We start from the raw sequence: 14,647 nt of genomic DNA, 5'->3' as shown, positions 1-14,647 counted from the left end.
TTGATCTCTAATATGTAAGATGCAAGCCGCCCTGATCCTTGAGCAAGATGCACTGGCCACAGGCCCTTAGAAGACCAACTGGAACAGCAGCAGGAAATAGGAATCAGTTACTGTGGAAAGAGGGAAGATTCCTTTGTATGAATTAAGCAAAATTAGATGCCTATGGTTACGTACTTCAAAATATTAAATTATACACCAAAACTGTGTATTTGAAAGATGCCCATTGCATGCATGTCTCTTTCGTTTTGTTGTAACTTGTCTCTCTGTTTCAGGAAATGAGTGGCTTGTATTCCCCAGTCAGTGAGGACAGTACGGTGCCTCAATTCGAAGCCCCCTCGCCTTCAAACAGGTACAAAGCTCGCAGCTGCTCAGAATTTGTGCTGCAGATCCCTCATATGGCTTTAGTCCTCTGCTATGCCATGCACACAAGTCCAATAGTTCTTGGATCATATAAAAATAACATTCACATGGCCCATCTGTTTTCCCGGTGGTATTTATTTTCATGCCAATAAATTAGTGAAGAGAATGCTGTGTTGTGAATTCACAGCTGGCTTAAAGATCTTCCTTTTCCAGAATGCTTTGAAAAACGTTCAGCTTTTCAGTACTGTACAGGTAAGTCTGCAGACAATCTGAGTTGCTGGGTGTAAAACATTTAGTGTTAAACGTACACCTGTGCTTTTAAGGTCATGTATTTAATTTGTGGTGTTTGGCACATACAATGTCCAAAACAGTTTCACATTAAAAAAGTGAATGACCTTTGATTTCCTGTTCAATATGAAAGGTTAAATTTGCATGTTCCCGTGGTCAGATTTTTAAATTTAACAGACTCATTGGTTCTACCCACCTGCCTGCACTCTGTGGTTAGACTGAAATGTCATTTCCCTAGTGTATTGTTGATGGGAATTTTTCTGTCTGGGATATTATGTGCCCTGGATTACAGATAAAATTATGCATAACCTTTTGTGTGTCCAAGTTGCACATGTCAGCGATTCAGTTTAAAGTGAGTTTCACTCTGCATACATTCCTATATTCATTCAGCTGGAATAAGTTATGATGCCCTCAAGCTCTCATTTTGCATATTAAATGAATAATTATTTTTTTTCCTTTCTGGAAACATTTGTTTTAGTAGCTCTTTAAACCAGAGGTTACCAGCTCAGGTATTGATTGATACTCGTACTTTACTACATGTCTGCTAGCTGGAGAACTAAACATAATAGCCCAGAGATATATGTGAAAGATGTTGGGAGATATTACACTGGAGAGTTTCAGGGACAATGGATTGGAGAGGAGCCCTTCCAATAGCTGCTGGTATTTGTACCAGGTTGTTACCCCTGGATCCTGTTTGGGACTCTAATCTTTCATAATCATACAGTTAGGTGTCTTAAAGTTTGGGGGAGAAGAAGGCAAAAAGAGGTGTCTGATACTCTATCCCTCCAAGTTCTCATCTTCTGGGACTTTTTAAATCAGTGAATAACTCCAGTATCTCTCTTCTCTGCTGTGTCTCATTGCTTCTGCAAGCAGTAGCTGCATGAAATTGCCATGATTCTTGATAGTTTGGGCCGCTCACAGGGTTCTGAATATTAGCAGTGAAACTGATGAGTCTTTGTTAATTTCATGCTTCTGATGCTTGGGAAAGCTGGGAGTTTCAGGATCAGTAAGTTGATGCTGCACTACTTCACACTTTTCACATTGGGACCATTATCTTTAAGTATATGGGCTAGAAACTCTTCCTTAAAATGGAAGCTTACTGTATATACTTGTTCATAAGCCAAATATTTTTGGTAAAAAAGTGACGCATCAAAGAGCGGGGGTCGGCTTATAAACGGGTCTACACCAAAATTTGATTTTAAACTCTATGGAATTATTGAATTGAATATCTAATACATTGTCATTTTGTTTACCTGGAGCGTCTGCAGGCATGGAGCCCCTCAGCTCCCACTGGCTGGGAACGGCGAACCGCGGCCACAGGGAGCTGAGGGGCTCCATGCCTGCAGATGCTCCAAGTAAACAAAACATCCCGACCTGCCAGCGGCTTACCCTGACGGGCCAGAAGCCAAAGTTTTCCAACCCCTGAAATATAAGGTCGGCTTATGAAAGGGTCATACAGTTTTTGCTATTTTTACCTATCCATTTTGGGGGGCCAGTTTATAAACGAATGGGCTAATGAACGAGTATATATAGTAAGTTCTGCAGAAGTAGATGGTCTAGTTCTGTCGCATGAAGCAAGTTGTTAAGTGAATTTTTCAAGCACTGTTTTATGCCATTTGGGACCTGGAATAATAATTTTTCTAGCCCAAGAAGTTGTTTGAAAACAGTTTTAAAAATCTGTCTGAAACCTGTGTAGGCCAGTCTAGCAAGGCTTTTCTGGCATTCTTTCAGGTCTGTGTAGAGTACATGTGCTTTGGCCACTATAGATCTTGGTCATAAAACTACTCGAATTATTCATAGCTATGTTGATAAAACTGCTTTACTTTAGTCTTTGATATAGCAAAATATATATCTTGTAAGCCCATTGGGCTTCTTGGTTTTAGAAATGTGACTGTTACACTGCTGTGACCCAGCATTCCTTTTGTAAGAAGATCCATTTACTGCTGCTGTCTCCAGATCGTGTGACTTGAATGAAGCATTATTTAGTCTGGCATTAACTGAACCTGGTAGAAGAGACTAGTAGGGACTTATACAGAATGCACGTGGGGTAGTCTCTCACCAAGCTTTTGAGAGAGGTCCCTTCCTGTACTCCTCAGTGACTCTGCCAAAATCAGGGCTTGTTCTGTAGTTTCTCTGCTAAAATGAGAAGTGGCATGTGAAGGTTCTTAAGAGGCTTCGCTTGCTGGATGACTTCTAGAGCCTGTATCTCTTGACACATAGTGGTCCTGTGTCTGGTTTCATATGACCAAAGATTTGAATTCTTTGGGTTTATTTTCTAGAAACCTCCTACTCTCTGAAATTAATTTGGCTTTCAGCACTAAACATACGTTGTGGTGAATAGTTCAAAAACTGCAACCTAGATCTTTCCTTGGAAAGAGTACTACAGAATAATTGATGGGAGCTTTAAAATTTGCTGAGTCCTCCAGTTCTGTTAACTGAAATACTTCATCTTAAAAACACACTTTTTTAGAGACACAGTGAACCAGTAAGAATGAAATGTATTTATATTTTCATGTATTAGTTATAATATATAATTTTCCATGTTCAAATACTTTATTAAATTATATGGATATTTTCAACTTTTGCTGTTAATTAAAATGGTATGTTTAAACCAGTACATATCTTGTTAGCATACTTTCTGTCCTGTTATAACTTATCTGGTGAGCATTCATTACTAATGCATTTTATAAAATAGCATAAAGTTACCTTAAATATGTGTGATAGAAAACAGACTTTTTTCCTTTTGTCTGTCATACCGTTTAATTTATTTTGTTCTATTTTTCCTTCAGATTTACAGCATTCCACCTTGAAATTTAGAGCCTTCAGTCTTGTGCCCCTGTCTCATTTATCCTTTAATCCACTTTTACTTCTGATTCAGTAGTCCACTCCAATACTCTGGTTTTTCATTCCCCCCCCCCCCCCCCCCCCCCGCTTGAATGTCTCCAGACCCTGTTTAAAGACCAGTTCAACTTTTTTCTCTATTTTCCACATTTGCCTCTTAGTCGTCATAGCCAAAAAAGTGATAGTTGCTTATGTGCTTTCTATTTCCATCTCATTTATATCCACAGTCTCGAATTTTAAAATAATCCTATATTTTTTGTAGGTGAATACTGCTGGAGGAAACCTCACTGTTGTAACTTTGCTGAATTTGTATTCAGTATGTGTAACTAATGCTTCTTGAAAGAAATCAAAACTTTTTTTGTGTGCACTTCTGCAAGATGTGATGAAACATTGTGGGGTAATAGTACAGTACTTTTTTACAGGATTAAGGTTTTCTAGTTTTGTGTATTAGGGAAATACAAACAATTATGAGGAGGATTAAAAACTAATACTTCTCAAAAAGTTTCTCTTCACCCTCCTCCAAATAAAACAAACCAAAAAACCCTAGCCACCCTGGTGTGCTTTTTGGTTGGTGAATGACCTCGGGGGAATATATCTCTAGTTTCTGAGGCAGTAATAGAAAATTTAACCATTCTGTCATGAGTTCCTGGGGAAGAGACCCAATAAAAATTAATTACGTGGTTGCCAAAGGTTCACTTTGTTTAAGCAGTATTTTTTTGTTCATTGACTCCAGTTCTTTGTCTCAAAACTTGCTCCTTCTTACTCCAGTTGCCACCCACAGGTTGATGTTTGTCCCCTTTTTTGTTCCCAGATTTTTATAATGCCTTTTATAATTTATTAATGAATGTAGCTGAATTTCTTAATCACAAAAATATTAAAAAGCCTTTGTTAACAGGACTTTAAATTTAAGATTCTTGTAATCTTTCTTTTTCAATTATTCAAGTATCTGCAAGTCAGCTTCAGCTAAGGGTATTACACAAAACTGGCTTAGAATTTGTCTGTGGATAGTGGAATTATATCTACACTTCTGGAACCCAGATTATATTGTGTTACCAGCACATCTATAGCAAAAATAAGACTCGACACTTTAAGGCTGCTGTTAATTGCATCTGTACTTGCCTCTTGTAACAGCTTATTTTCCATTGTTTTCCAGCTGTACATCGCTCTCTCCTGCTATCACCAGCAGGAACTGGTGTATAAATTTTGTTAGTTTGCCTGCTCCCTCATCCCCCATGATTAAAGTTTATTGTCCCTGAGTATGCTTGAAGCAGCATTATTACTTTTTTTTCCTCCACAAAGATCTAGTAGAAAATAATTCTTTTCCTAGAAGATGTTTTTGTTTTTTGCTTGTAGCTTTTCTATTTTGACTGTGCAAGTGTTAAGACATCAGCAGTTGGAGTTCACTTAAAAGTTAACTACAGATGTGTTTAAAAAGTTTTAACATTCTCTTCAACTCAGATTTGCTTCCAGTAGATTTTTAAAACTAATATTGGAGTGAAGTATTAAAGCCCAATTACAAGTATTTTGGCTTTCTAGATTTACGGCTCATGGAAATGCGCTTAATGCTATGTCGGTAGTCCCATTATGCACTTCAGTGTTGCTGATCAGCGCTGGCAGCCATAACCTAAACATAAATCTGTGTAAAATCACTTTTTACAAAACCAAGACCAATAAAAATATTTCTAGTAACCTTATAAAAACTACCTGTTCCTCCAACCCCCCCCCCCCACATTAAAACATAATCTTCAGTGAGAACAATCTTTCTATCTAACACACATTGTAGTTGAGGAAATGAAAGTGAAACTGAATAATCTGTTTCAAGCCACATGAAATAAAGTAAACAAGCCAAGAATAGTGGCGAAAGCAAGGCTTTCAAAATTTTTACAGTAGATATTTGTAACACAGATAGTTTGTTGACTAAATAATTTTAACATGATAGTGTTCTTGTGTGGTAATCTAAAAATACTTCGAGGCAAATAAAAGGCTGATTATTAAGGGGTAGTGGGGAAAGGATTTGTCTATCATATAGAAATAAAATGTTATGTGCAAGTTTTTCAAGCACTGGTGACTAAAGTTAGGGTTCTAAATGCTTTAGTTGGCTAAATAATGGGCCTGATTTGCAAAAGTGTTGAGCAGTCTGTAGCTCCTACTGAAGTCAGTGGGAGCTGCTGGGTACTCAGGCCATGTAACTGTAGCTCACACACACACAGTTAAGTGCCTCACTTTAGGCAAGCTGTTTTTCAAATCTTGGCTTCAGTCAATGCATGCGGGTGGTCAGCATGATAGGAGCTAACTATAAATAACTATTCTTATAGAGAAGTGGTTTGTTCATTTCCTAGCCTCTGGAAAAAAATCCAGAAGAGGCGAACTCTGTATCTTATCTCAAAATTAAAAGTACGCAAAACTGGAAAATAGCATGCCGTAGGAATGTTTCTGAGCTGTAATTCTGGATCTGAACATCAAATTAGAGAGCTGTCCTTCACAGCTTAAGTACCAGGGTTTTTTTGTGGGTTTTTTGGGGGGGGAAGGGGGAGAGAGGCAGGTATGACACTTCCAGAGATCATCTCTATAATATTAAGGTGGCTGGGACAATAATATTTTTCCAAACTAGCTTTTTGACTGTTCCCTTCACATTACTATCTTGGACCCCATGAAATACCAATAACTCCCTTTAGGAAGGAAGGGGTACCTACACAATAATTTTGTAATAGTGTGTAGAAGGTGTGCTTTACACTGCATGCTTTAAATACAAGACATGTCTGTCCTGAAATTTTGTTTAACGCTATCACACTTGACTGTACTTGAATAGAAGTGTGTTTAACAGTAATTTAGAATTTCTTGTAGACATAAGACATATCCACATTCTTCTCTAAGCCAATCTCTCATTCTGTATATTTAAAAAGGCTTATGTTTCATGCCTACAAAATGAATTTCAAACACAATCTTGCTGTTAGATGTAATAGGAAAAGTAAGTAGGTTGAAAATGATAAAGGATGAGTGCATAGTGATTGATTTTAAGCAGGCTCTGTTTCTCTTGGTTTTACAGTAATATTATCGATTCCACGGAGTACAGCCAGCCTCCAGGATTCAGTGGCAGTTCTCAGGTAAGATAATACATATGTCTGGAGGGAGGGACAAAGGCCAGAGATTGTTTGCAATCTCCAGGACATTGGCCAATCTGGCTCTTATAAATCTGAATCCTTAAATAGTCACCTAGTTATCTGTGGCAGGCACTAAACTTTAGTAATAATTGCATATGCTCATGAATCAGGTCATATTCAGGTACATGCTCTCTGCAGAGAGAAATGGTACCATAAATTTTAGGTACCTGACTTCATTTCCAAAGTTGATTTTTCTTCTGACTGTATTAGATAGGGGAATCAGTTTGAAGCCTCATTCCTCCTTGCTGGAAACTGTACAGTATGTAAGAGTTCTCTGTGTAACTTTTAGTGCACAGTAGCAGGGTTCACATGGCGATGGAATGTACAGGTAAAATGCTTTTGAAACTTAAGTTTTAGAGCTAGCTATGGATACAAAACTTAGAGTAAATACATTGTAATAAGAATCCTGAGACGGCGTTTCTGTAGCATATTTTGTGGTAAAATCAGTTGGCAGTTAGTAAATGGATAGAGGAGGTTCTCTTTTTCTGAGATGTTTTATGGCTGTGTTATTGGTAGCTAGATACCAAGGTGATTGGCTCTGTATAAATACCTTTTATCTATCTGGTTTTAAAGGAAGTATAAAATACGGATGGAGAGTTTGTTCCAAACTCTAATCTGGCATGTTCTTTATTTGTTGCTGTCCATGGACGCTACTTGTTTTAATACTTTAATTTCTTCTTTGAAATAGAAAGGAACAGTATAATTCTACCACCCCCTCCTTCTACCCCCAACCCAAGCTAGGTTTTCCTGTCACTCTGGATAACAGCCTATTAACACGAAAATCATATATACTGAAGTCTGCTCTCCCTAGGGAAGATTGTTAATTAAATTTTAATATATTTTTGGATTGGGAATCTAGAAATAATTAATGTTAAGAAACATTTAGTTTAATTTTCATTTGCACAAGAAATCTCCAGTGAAAATAGTCCATATGAATATAAACTGAGTTGCATTTTTTGTTAATGATCAGTCATGCTAAAATCAGATATTAGCTAATACTGGAAGCAAGACACTGGGTCAGAATGAACCATCCAGCTCTTTTCACACCTTAATTAGCATTGCACTGCTGACCAATGTTCTTCTAGGGTAACTAGTTTATTATTTCCAGCCTAGATTTGATATGCCAGAAGCTGGGATTACAAGAAAAAGGCATTTGGGACCTTTGGAGAGTTGCCTACCATATGACCTGGGGGTTTGGATAAACTATCGTAGCCTCTAATAATTTTCATTTTCTACATAGAAATGAGCTTGTGTGTTGGTCTTTTGGCTGAGGTTTATCCCCAGTGGGGTTAACATTTTAAAGTTTGGCTTCCCCCCCTAACTTCTTATAGTTATCTCAGTAATAAGAGAGGTTAAAATACTTATTAGATACAGTAGGCTTCATATGAAAACTCATTTCAACACTTCAGGTATTTGAAATAATTACGGTGCTTTTCTGTATTTCCTGTGGATAGGAGATACCATTGGACTGCAGTCACTAGATTGACAGTTGTTTCTAATGGTACTTACTTTGGGATGACCTGTGGGAGGCCAGGTGCTGACAGTTTTTGCTAGTGTGGTGCTCCAAACTATCTATCGCCATCTAGAGGATCCTAAATGGTTCCTTAGTTTTCATAACTTAGTGAGCAGCCAAATAAAATGCAAAACACCTGCACGAGCTTTATTATAGAGGAAAAAAGTCTTCCTGTAAGGCAGTGGTTCTCAACCTTTCCAAACTCCTATATCCCTTTCTGGAGTCTGATTTTGTCCTGGATACCCCAAGTTTCACCTCACTTAAAAACTACTTGCTTACAAAATCAGACATAAGTATCATGGACACTATTACTGAAAAATTGCTTCGTTTCTCATTTTTACCATATTATAAAATAAGTCAATTGGAATAGAAATATTGTACTTACATTTCAGTGTATAGTATACAGAGCAGTATAAACACGTCCTTGTTTGCAAACTAAAAATTCATACACTGACTTTGCTAGTGCCTTTTTATGTAGCCTGTTATAAAACTAGGCAAATATCTAGATGAGTTTATGTACCCCATGGAAGACCTCTGTGTGCCCCCAGGGATACACGTACCTCTGGTTGAGAACCACTGCTCTACGGCTCCCACAAACCCTAGCAGGGCTTTAGCCAGTCCAACCTCAAGCTATGTATAGCCGTGACACTCTTCAATCAGATCCCAAAGTAAAGAGAAAAATACAGGTTCTAAGTCAGTGGCTCTCAAACTTTTTTTTTTACTAGTGACCCCTTTCACATAGCAAGCCTCTGAGTGTGACCCCCCCCATAAATGAAAAACACTTTTTTATGTATTTAACACCATTATAAATGCTGGAGGCAAAGTGGGGTTTGGGATGGAGGTTGACAGCTCGTGACCCACCCATATAATAACCTTGTGACCCCTTGAGGGGTCCCAACCCCCAGTTTGAGAACCCCTGCAGCATTAAGAGTTGAGTTCAACATCTCGTCATTGTGTTTGGACCTTTGATCTCAGAGCATTCCCCCTAAACCTTTTCTTCCTTGGTAGGAAGAAGCAAGATTTTGCTTTTTTCCTTCTTGGGCCAGCTGCTTGCTTGTTTCTCCCTCTCTTACTCCCTCCCCCCCTTTCCAGTGTTGCTTAGGAACTGATTGAGTAGTCAAGGAGCTGACTTCCTTGCCTAGAAGTTTGATAGTACTTCATTAGAGTAAGCACAGTTGAGAATTTAGCTGATCAAGACAGGTTAATGCAGACTGATTCCCAGCATAACTCAGTTTGCCAAGTCTGAGACCTGTTGGAGTGGAATTTGGCTCTTAAAATCTAGTAATAGCTGTGCTAATCATATTAACTACTTAGCATGTGATTGATTTTAATCTCAGTACAGACTGGAACCACCTAGAAGATCTAGGTTTAGGTTATATTCAGGGCCGGTGCAAGGAAGTTTCACGCCCTAGGCGAAACTTCGACCTTGCGCCCCGCCCCCCCCCCCCCCCCCCCCCCCCCCAGCCCTGCGGCAGCTCCCCACCCCAGCTCACCTCAGCTCCACCTCCTCCCTGAGCACGCCGCCCCCGCTCTAATTCTCGTCCCTTCCCAGGCTTGCGGTGCCAAACAGCTGATTGGCGCTGCAAGCCTGGGAGGCGGGAGAAGTGGAGCGGCGACCGCACGCTCTGGGAGGGGGCGTAGCAACGCTGTAAAAAAAAATAAAAAAAAAAATTGGGGGCACTGCTTTTTGGCGCCCCCAAAGCTTGGCGCCCTAGGCAACAGCCTGGTTTGCCTAAATGGTAGCACCGGCCCTGGTTATATTGCTCATCCTATTCCAGGCAGTTGTCAAGTTGAAATTGAAGTGATTGCTCATTGCTGTTTGCAGTCATCTTCAGCTATGATAGGCACAATTTGCTGAGGCTAAAGCAGTTGCAGCCTGGTTCATGTAATTAACATAAAGATGGTATTAGCATGTCCCGTTCAATGTTTGTAAAGTTGTCGTGTAGTTCATTGTCAAAACTACAGTGAAGTAGAGATGCTTAATGTCAGGTGCATTTGGCATAAAGCTGAATTGCTGTCAGTATAAAATGAGTACCTAGGAGATATGTGCAATCAGCATGAAATGGAAGTTGTGAACTTATGGTTCATCCAGTCAATATACAGTCTTAGATGATGGGTAGTTCTTGACGTTTTCATTGTTTTTGTTCATTTATTTTGTTCCAGGTTACTTGTTCATACAGTGTACTCTTCATAAAGTGTATTCCTTTCATTTCAACTTAAATACATCCTTGTTGGCTTCTTGCTGGTTGTAATGTGAGAGTTACTTGTTGTTGTTTCTGAACTGAGAGTAAACTGCTAATTATGCAAGCAAGGAGCATGTTGGATGTGTTAAATTCTTAGGCTGAAATCCTGGCACCTTTGAAGTGAGTGGCAGTGCTCTCATTGAGTTCAGTGGAGCCAGGATTTCACACTTGGGGGTATGTCTACACTATGGGATTACTCAGTATTTACAGAATTTGATTTTGGGCAATCGATTGTATAAAGTCGAGTGCATGCAGTCACACTAAGCACATTAATTCGGCAGTGTGCATCCATGTACCGAGGCTAGCGTCGACTTCCGGAGCGTTGCCCTATGGGTAGTGTGACAAGATGGTCGATATAGTATGGTGGGTCCTGCGCTTTTCTTGGTGGGGGGGGGGGCTAAAATACCACCACTGGTCTCAGGGCCAGGCCTCCCTCAGAGCTGTCCTCTCAAAAGCCAGGAGGTACGCCTCCACATCATCCTCCCGGGTCATTTTCTGCTGACAGTAGCTGGCCCATATGGTCCGTGTCCATCATACCCGCGGCTCAGCTCCGTAAGGACCTTCACTTGGTTCACTAGTTCCTGCAGCATGGCCCGATCTTGGGTGGCCTGGGTCATCAGCAGGTGATTGGTCTCTTGCTGCAGCCGCATGGCCTCCTGTTGGGCAGCTGCCTGAACCCGGGTAGCCTCGTGCTGGGCGGCAGTGGCTTGCACCAGTGCTTTGACCAGATCCTCCATCTTGAGGCAGGGTGATTGTGACCCACTCTGGATTATGTTCACGGCGCAGAGATCCCACCCCTGACATGTCGTGTGACAAGATGGTCGATATAGTATGGTGGGTCCTGCGCTTTTCTTGGTGTGGGGGGGCTAAAATACCATCCCTTACCCCTGATCTTGGGGCACCGAGGGCCCCACTAGTGGCCCAGGAAGGTGGTTAAAGGAGGGAAGTGGGGGACGGGTCTGGGTTTGCTCCTCACTCTGAGTCCCAGCCTCTCTCAACCCTTGCAGGTTCTTACCCTCTTCTCCCTTGAGTGGGGTACCTTCAGTCCCTTAAACGCTGGGGGAGGGAGTGTCCCTCCCCTGCTGGGGCAGGGTCTCCCTTACTCCGGTTTTCTGTTCCTCCAAGTCTAACAGCACACCTCCAAGCTCCAGTCCTCTCTCCTTCCTCCTTCCCCCTGCCTGCCTGAAGCAGGGGGTTTTATTAGGTTTCTAACAGGGCCTTAATTGATTACAGGTGCTCCAATTAACCTGTAGCAACCCTCCCTAGTCTACAGGGAACCACGCCTTAATTAACCTAGGGTTTATATACTTCCCTTCTACCACTTCCCACTGCTCCCTTGCCCTCCTGTATCACAGTAGCTATCCCATAGTTCCCCCAGTCTCCCCCACCCATCGGAATTCTGGGTTGAGATCCCAATGCCTGATGGGGCAAAAAACATTGTCGCTGGTGGTTCTGGGTACAGACTCACCCCTCTCTCCGTGAAAGCAACGGCAGACAACCGTTTCGCGCCCTTTTTCCTGGGTGAACTGTGCAGACGCCATACCACGGCAAGCATGGAGCCCGCTCAGCTCAAGACAGCAGTCATGAACATTGTTAACACCTTGCGCATTATCGTGCAGTTTATGCTGTACCAGAACCTGAAAAACCAGGTGAGGAGGAGGCTGCGACTGCAGTGCGGCGACGAGAGTGATGAGGACATGGACATGGACACAGAATTCTCTCAAACCGCGGGCCCCAGCGCTTTGGAGATCATGCTGTTAATGGGACAGGTTATAGCCGTGGAACACCGATTTTGGGCCCGGGAAACAAGCACAGAGTGGTGGGACCGCATCGTGTTGCAGGTGTGGGACGATTCCCAGTGGCTGCGAAACGTTCGCATGCGTAAGGGCACTTTCATGGAACTTTGACTTGCTTTCCCCTGCCCTGAAGCGCCAGAATACCAATATGAGAGCAGCCCTCAGAGTTGAGAAGCTCTTAAAATCTTAAGTACTTTGCTGCAATGGGATCACATTATATAGCACATGTGATTTTGGTACAAGGTCGCATTTTGCATCTTAATATTGAATGCCTGCGGCTTTGGCGTTAGAGATCACAGATGCAGGTCCGGGCAACAGAATTCGGCTTGCATGCAGCCATGATAAGCCATTGTCTTTTGGCTTCTGCAACCTTCCTAAAAGCAGCGCCCTCCTTTCCCACATACTAAGCAAAGCCCGTTGAGTGCTGCGGTTTTCCTGTTAATGTGCAGCAGCAGAAACCAAACTATTCTCCCCCCACACACATCCAATTCTCTGGGATGATTGCTTTATCCCTGCCCCACCGCGTGGCTGGCATCAGGGAAGATCCCAGCAGAAACCAAACGCGAAAAGCTCAGCGCCAATGCCCGCCCCACGCGCCCCTGCCCCTCCCCCCCGCTTGGCTAACTGCAGGGAAGAATTTCTTTTCAGCCACAGGCAAACAGCCCAGTAGGAACGGCCACCAAATTAAACTCCCGTATTTCAACCAGGTTACCATGAACGATATCACTCTTCTGAGGATAACACAGTGAGCTAAAGAACGGATGTTGCTTGAATGCCAGCAAACACCGGGACCATACGCTGCCAGGCTTTGTCATGCAATGATACCAGATTACTTGCTACTAGCATGGCATGGTCAAGTGTCCTACCATGGAGGACGGAATAAGGCTGCCTTGCCCAGAAACCTTCTGCAAAGGCTTTTGGAGTACCTCCAGGAGAGCTTCATGGAGATATCCCTGGAGTATTTCCGCTCCCTCCCCAGACACGTTAACAGACTTTTCCAGTAGCTGTACTGGCCGAGAATGCATCCCAAGTCCTCGGCAAATTAATCATTAAAAACCGCTTGCTTTTAAACCATGTTTTATATTTACAAAGGTACACTCACCAGAGGTCCGTTCCATGGCTTCAAGGTCTGGTATAACGCCTTGGGAGGGTACTTCATTCAGGCTGAGAAAAAGACCCTGGCTTTTGGCGAGAACAGAGTGCTGTGTGCTCTCCGCAAGTTCGTCGTCGTCCTCCTCCTCCTCCTCCTCATCTTCCCCGTCTGCAGAATCCTCAGGCATGGCTGAGATTACCCCCTCCTCGGAATCCACGGTCAGAGGTGGTGTAGTGGTGGTGGCCCCCCCAGAATTGCATGCAGCTCAGCGTAGAAGCGGCATGTCTGCAGCCCTGCCCCGGACCTTCCGTTTGCTTCTTTGGTTTTCTGGTAGGCTTGTCTGAGCTCCTTAACTTTCACACGGCACTGATGAGAGTCCCTATTGTGGCCTCTCTCCATCATGCCCTTGGAGATTTTTTTCAAATGTTTTGGCATTTCATCTTTTGGAACATAATTCTGCTAGCATGGAATCCTCTCCCCATATAGCGATCAGATCCAGTACCTCCCGTACGGTCCATGCTGGTGCTCTTTTTCGATTCTTGGACTGCATGGTTACCTGTGCTGATGAGCTCTGCATGGTCACCTGTGCTCTCCACGCTGGGCAAACAGGAAATGAAATTCAAAAGTTCGCGGGGCTTTTCCTGTCTACCTGGCCAGTGAATCCGAGTTCAGATTGCTGTCCAGAGCGGTCACAATGGTGCACTGTGGGATAGGTCCCGGAGGCCAATACCGTCGAATTGCGGCCACACTAACCCTAATTCGAATCGGCGATGTCGATTTTTGGCGCTACTCCCCTCGTCGGGGAGGAGTACAGAAATCGATTTGAAGAGCCCTTTATGTCGACAAAAATGGCTTCGTTGTGTGGACGGGTGCAGGGTTAATTCGGTTTAACGCTGCTAAATTTGACCTAAACTCGTAGTGTAGACCAGGTCTTGGCTTGTGTATTATCGTGTGATAAACCTTTTTGTGCACCACCAGTGCAACTACTAATGACTCAGTAGGGATTGTTGTAGAGCCTAGGAGCCACAGTCATGGACCAGGACCCCGTGGTGCTAGTCCCTGTACAAACACAGAACAAGAAGACTGCTCCTGCCCATGTATGTTTGAGTTTTTATATCGGATCTTTTTTTGTGTGTCCGGATATAATGGGGTGAAGTTTTTAGATGTAAGCTTATCTTTTATAAGATCAAGTAAAGAGAATGTAACTCGTATAGCAGAGAAATTTCCTGTTTTGTTTTGTTTTTTTTAGCAGTAATACAAATATATGAGGGGAGCAAGAGATATTATTTATTGTCTCCTATTCCTTCAGTGGTGGGGGTAGTTTATAAACCTTTTTTTTTTTTTTTTTTTTT

At 42.3% G+C, this 14,647-nt stretch overlaps 1 protein-coding gene across 2 annotated transcripts in view; it reads left to right on the top strand.

Moving 5' to 3' along the window:
* LOC112107355 (E3 ubiquitin-protein ligase COP1) overlaps positions 1-14,647 on the top strand; it is a 216,343-nt gene that overhangs the window by 43,434 nt on the left and 158,262 nt on the right. For both annotated transcript variants that reach the window (XM_026655574.2, XM_026655573.2), the window contains exons 8-9: positions 273-349; positions 6,536-6,593. In XM_026655574.2, the coding sequence (XP_026511359.1) occupies positions 273-349; positions 6,536-6,593 (135 nt within the window). The remainder of the gene's footprint in view (positions 1-272; positions 350-6,535; positions 6,594-14,647) is intronic.

Source organism: Terrapene carolina, unplaced genomic scaffold (assembly GCF_002925995.2).
Source record: "Terrapene carolina triunguis isolate 2854851 unplaced genomic scaffold, T_m_triunguis-2.0 Scaffold210, whole genome shotgun sequence".
NCBI classification, from domain to species: Eukaryota; Metazoa; Chordata; order Testudines; family Emydidae; genus Terrapene; species Terrapene triunguis.
The sequence above is the reverse complement of the archived record's forward strand: the minus strand, read 5'-3'. Positions and strand labels throughout refer to the sequence as shown.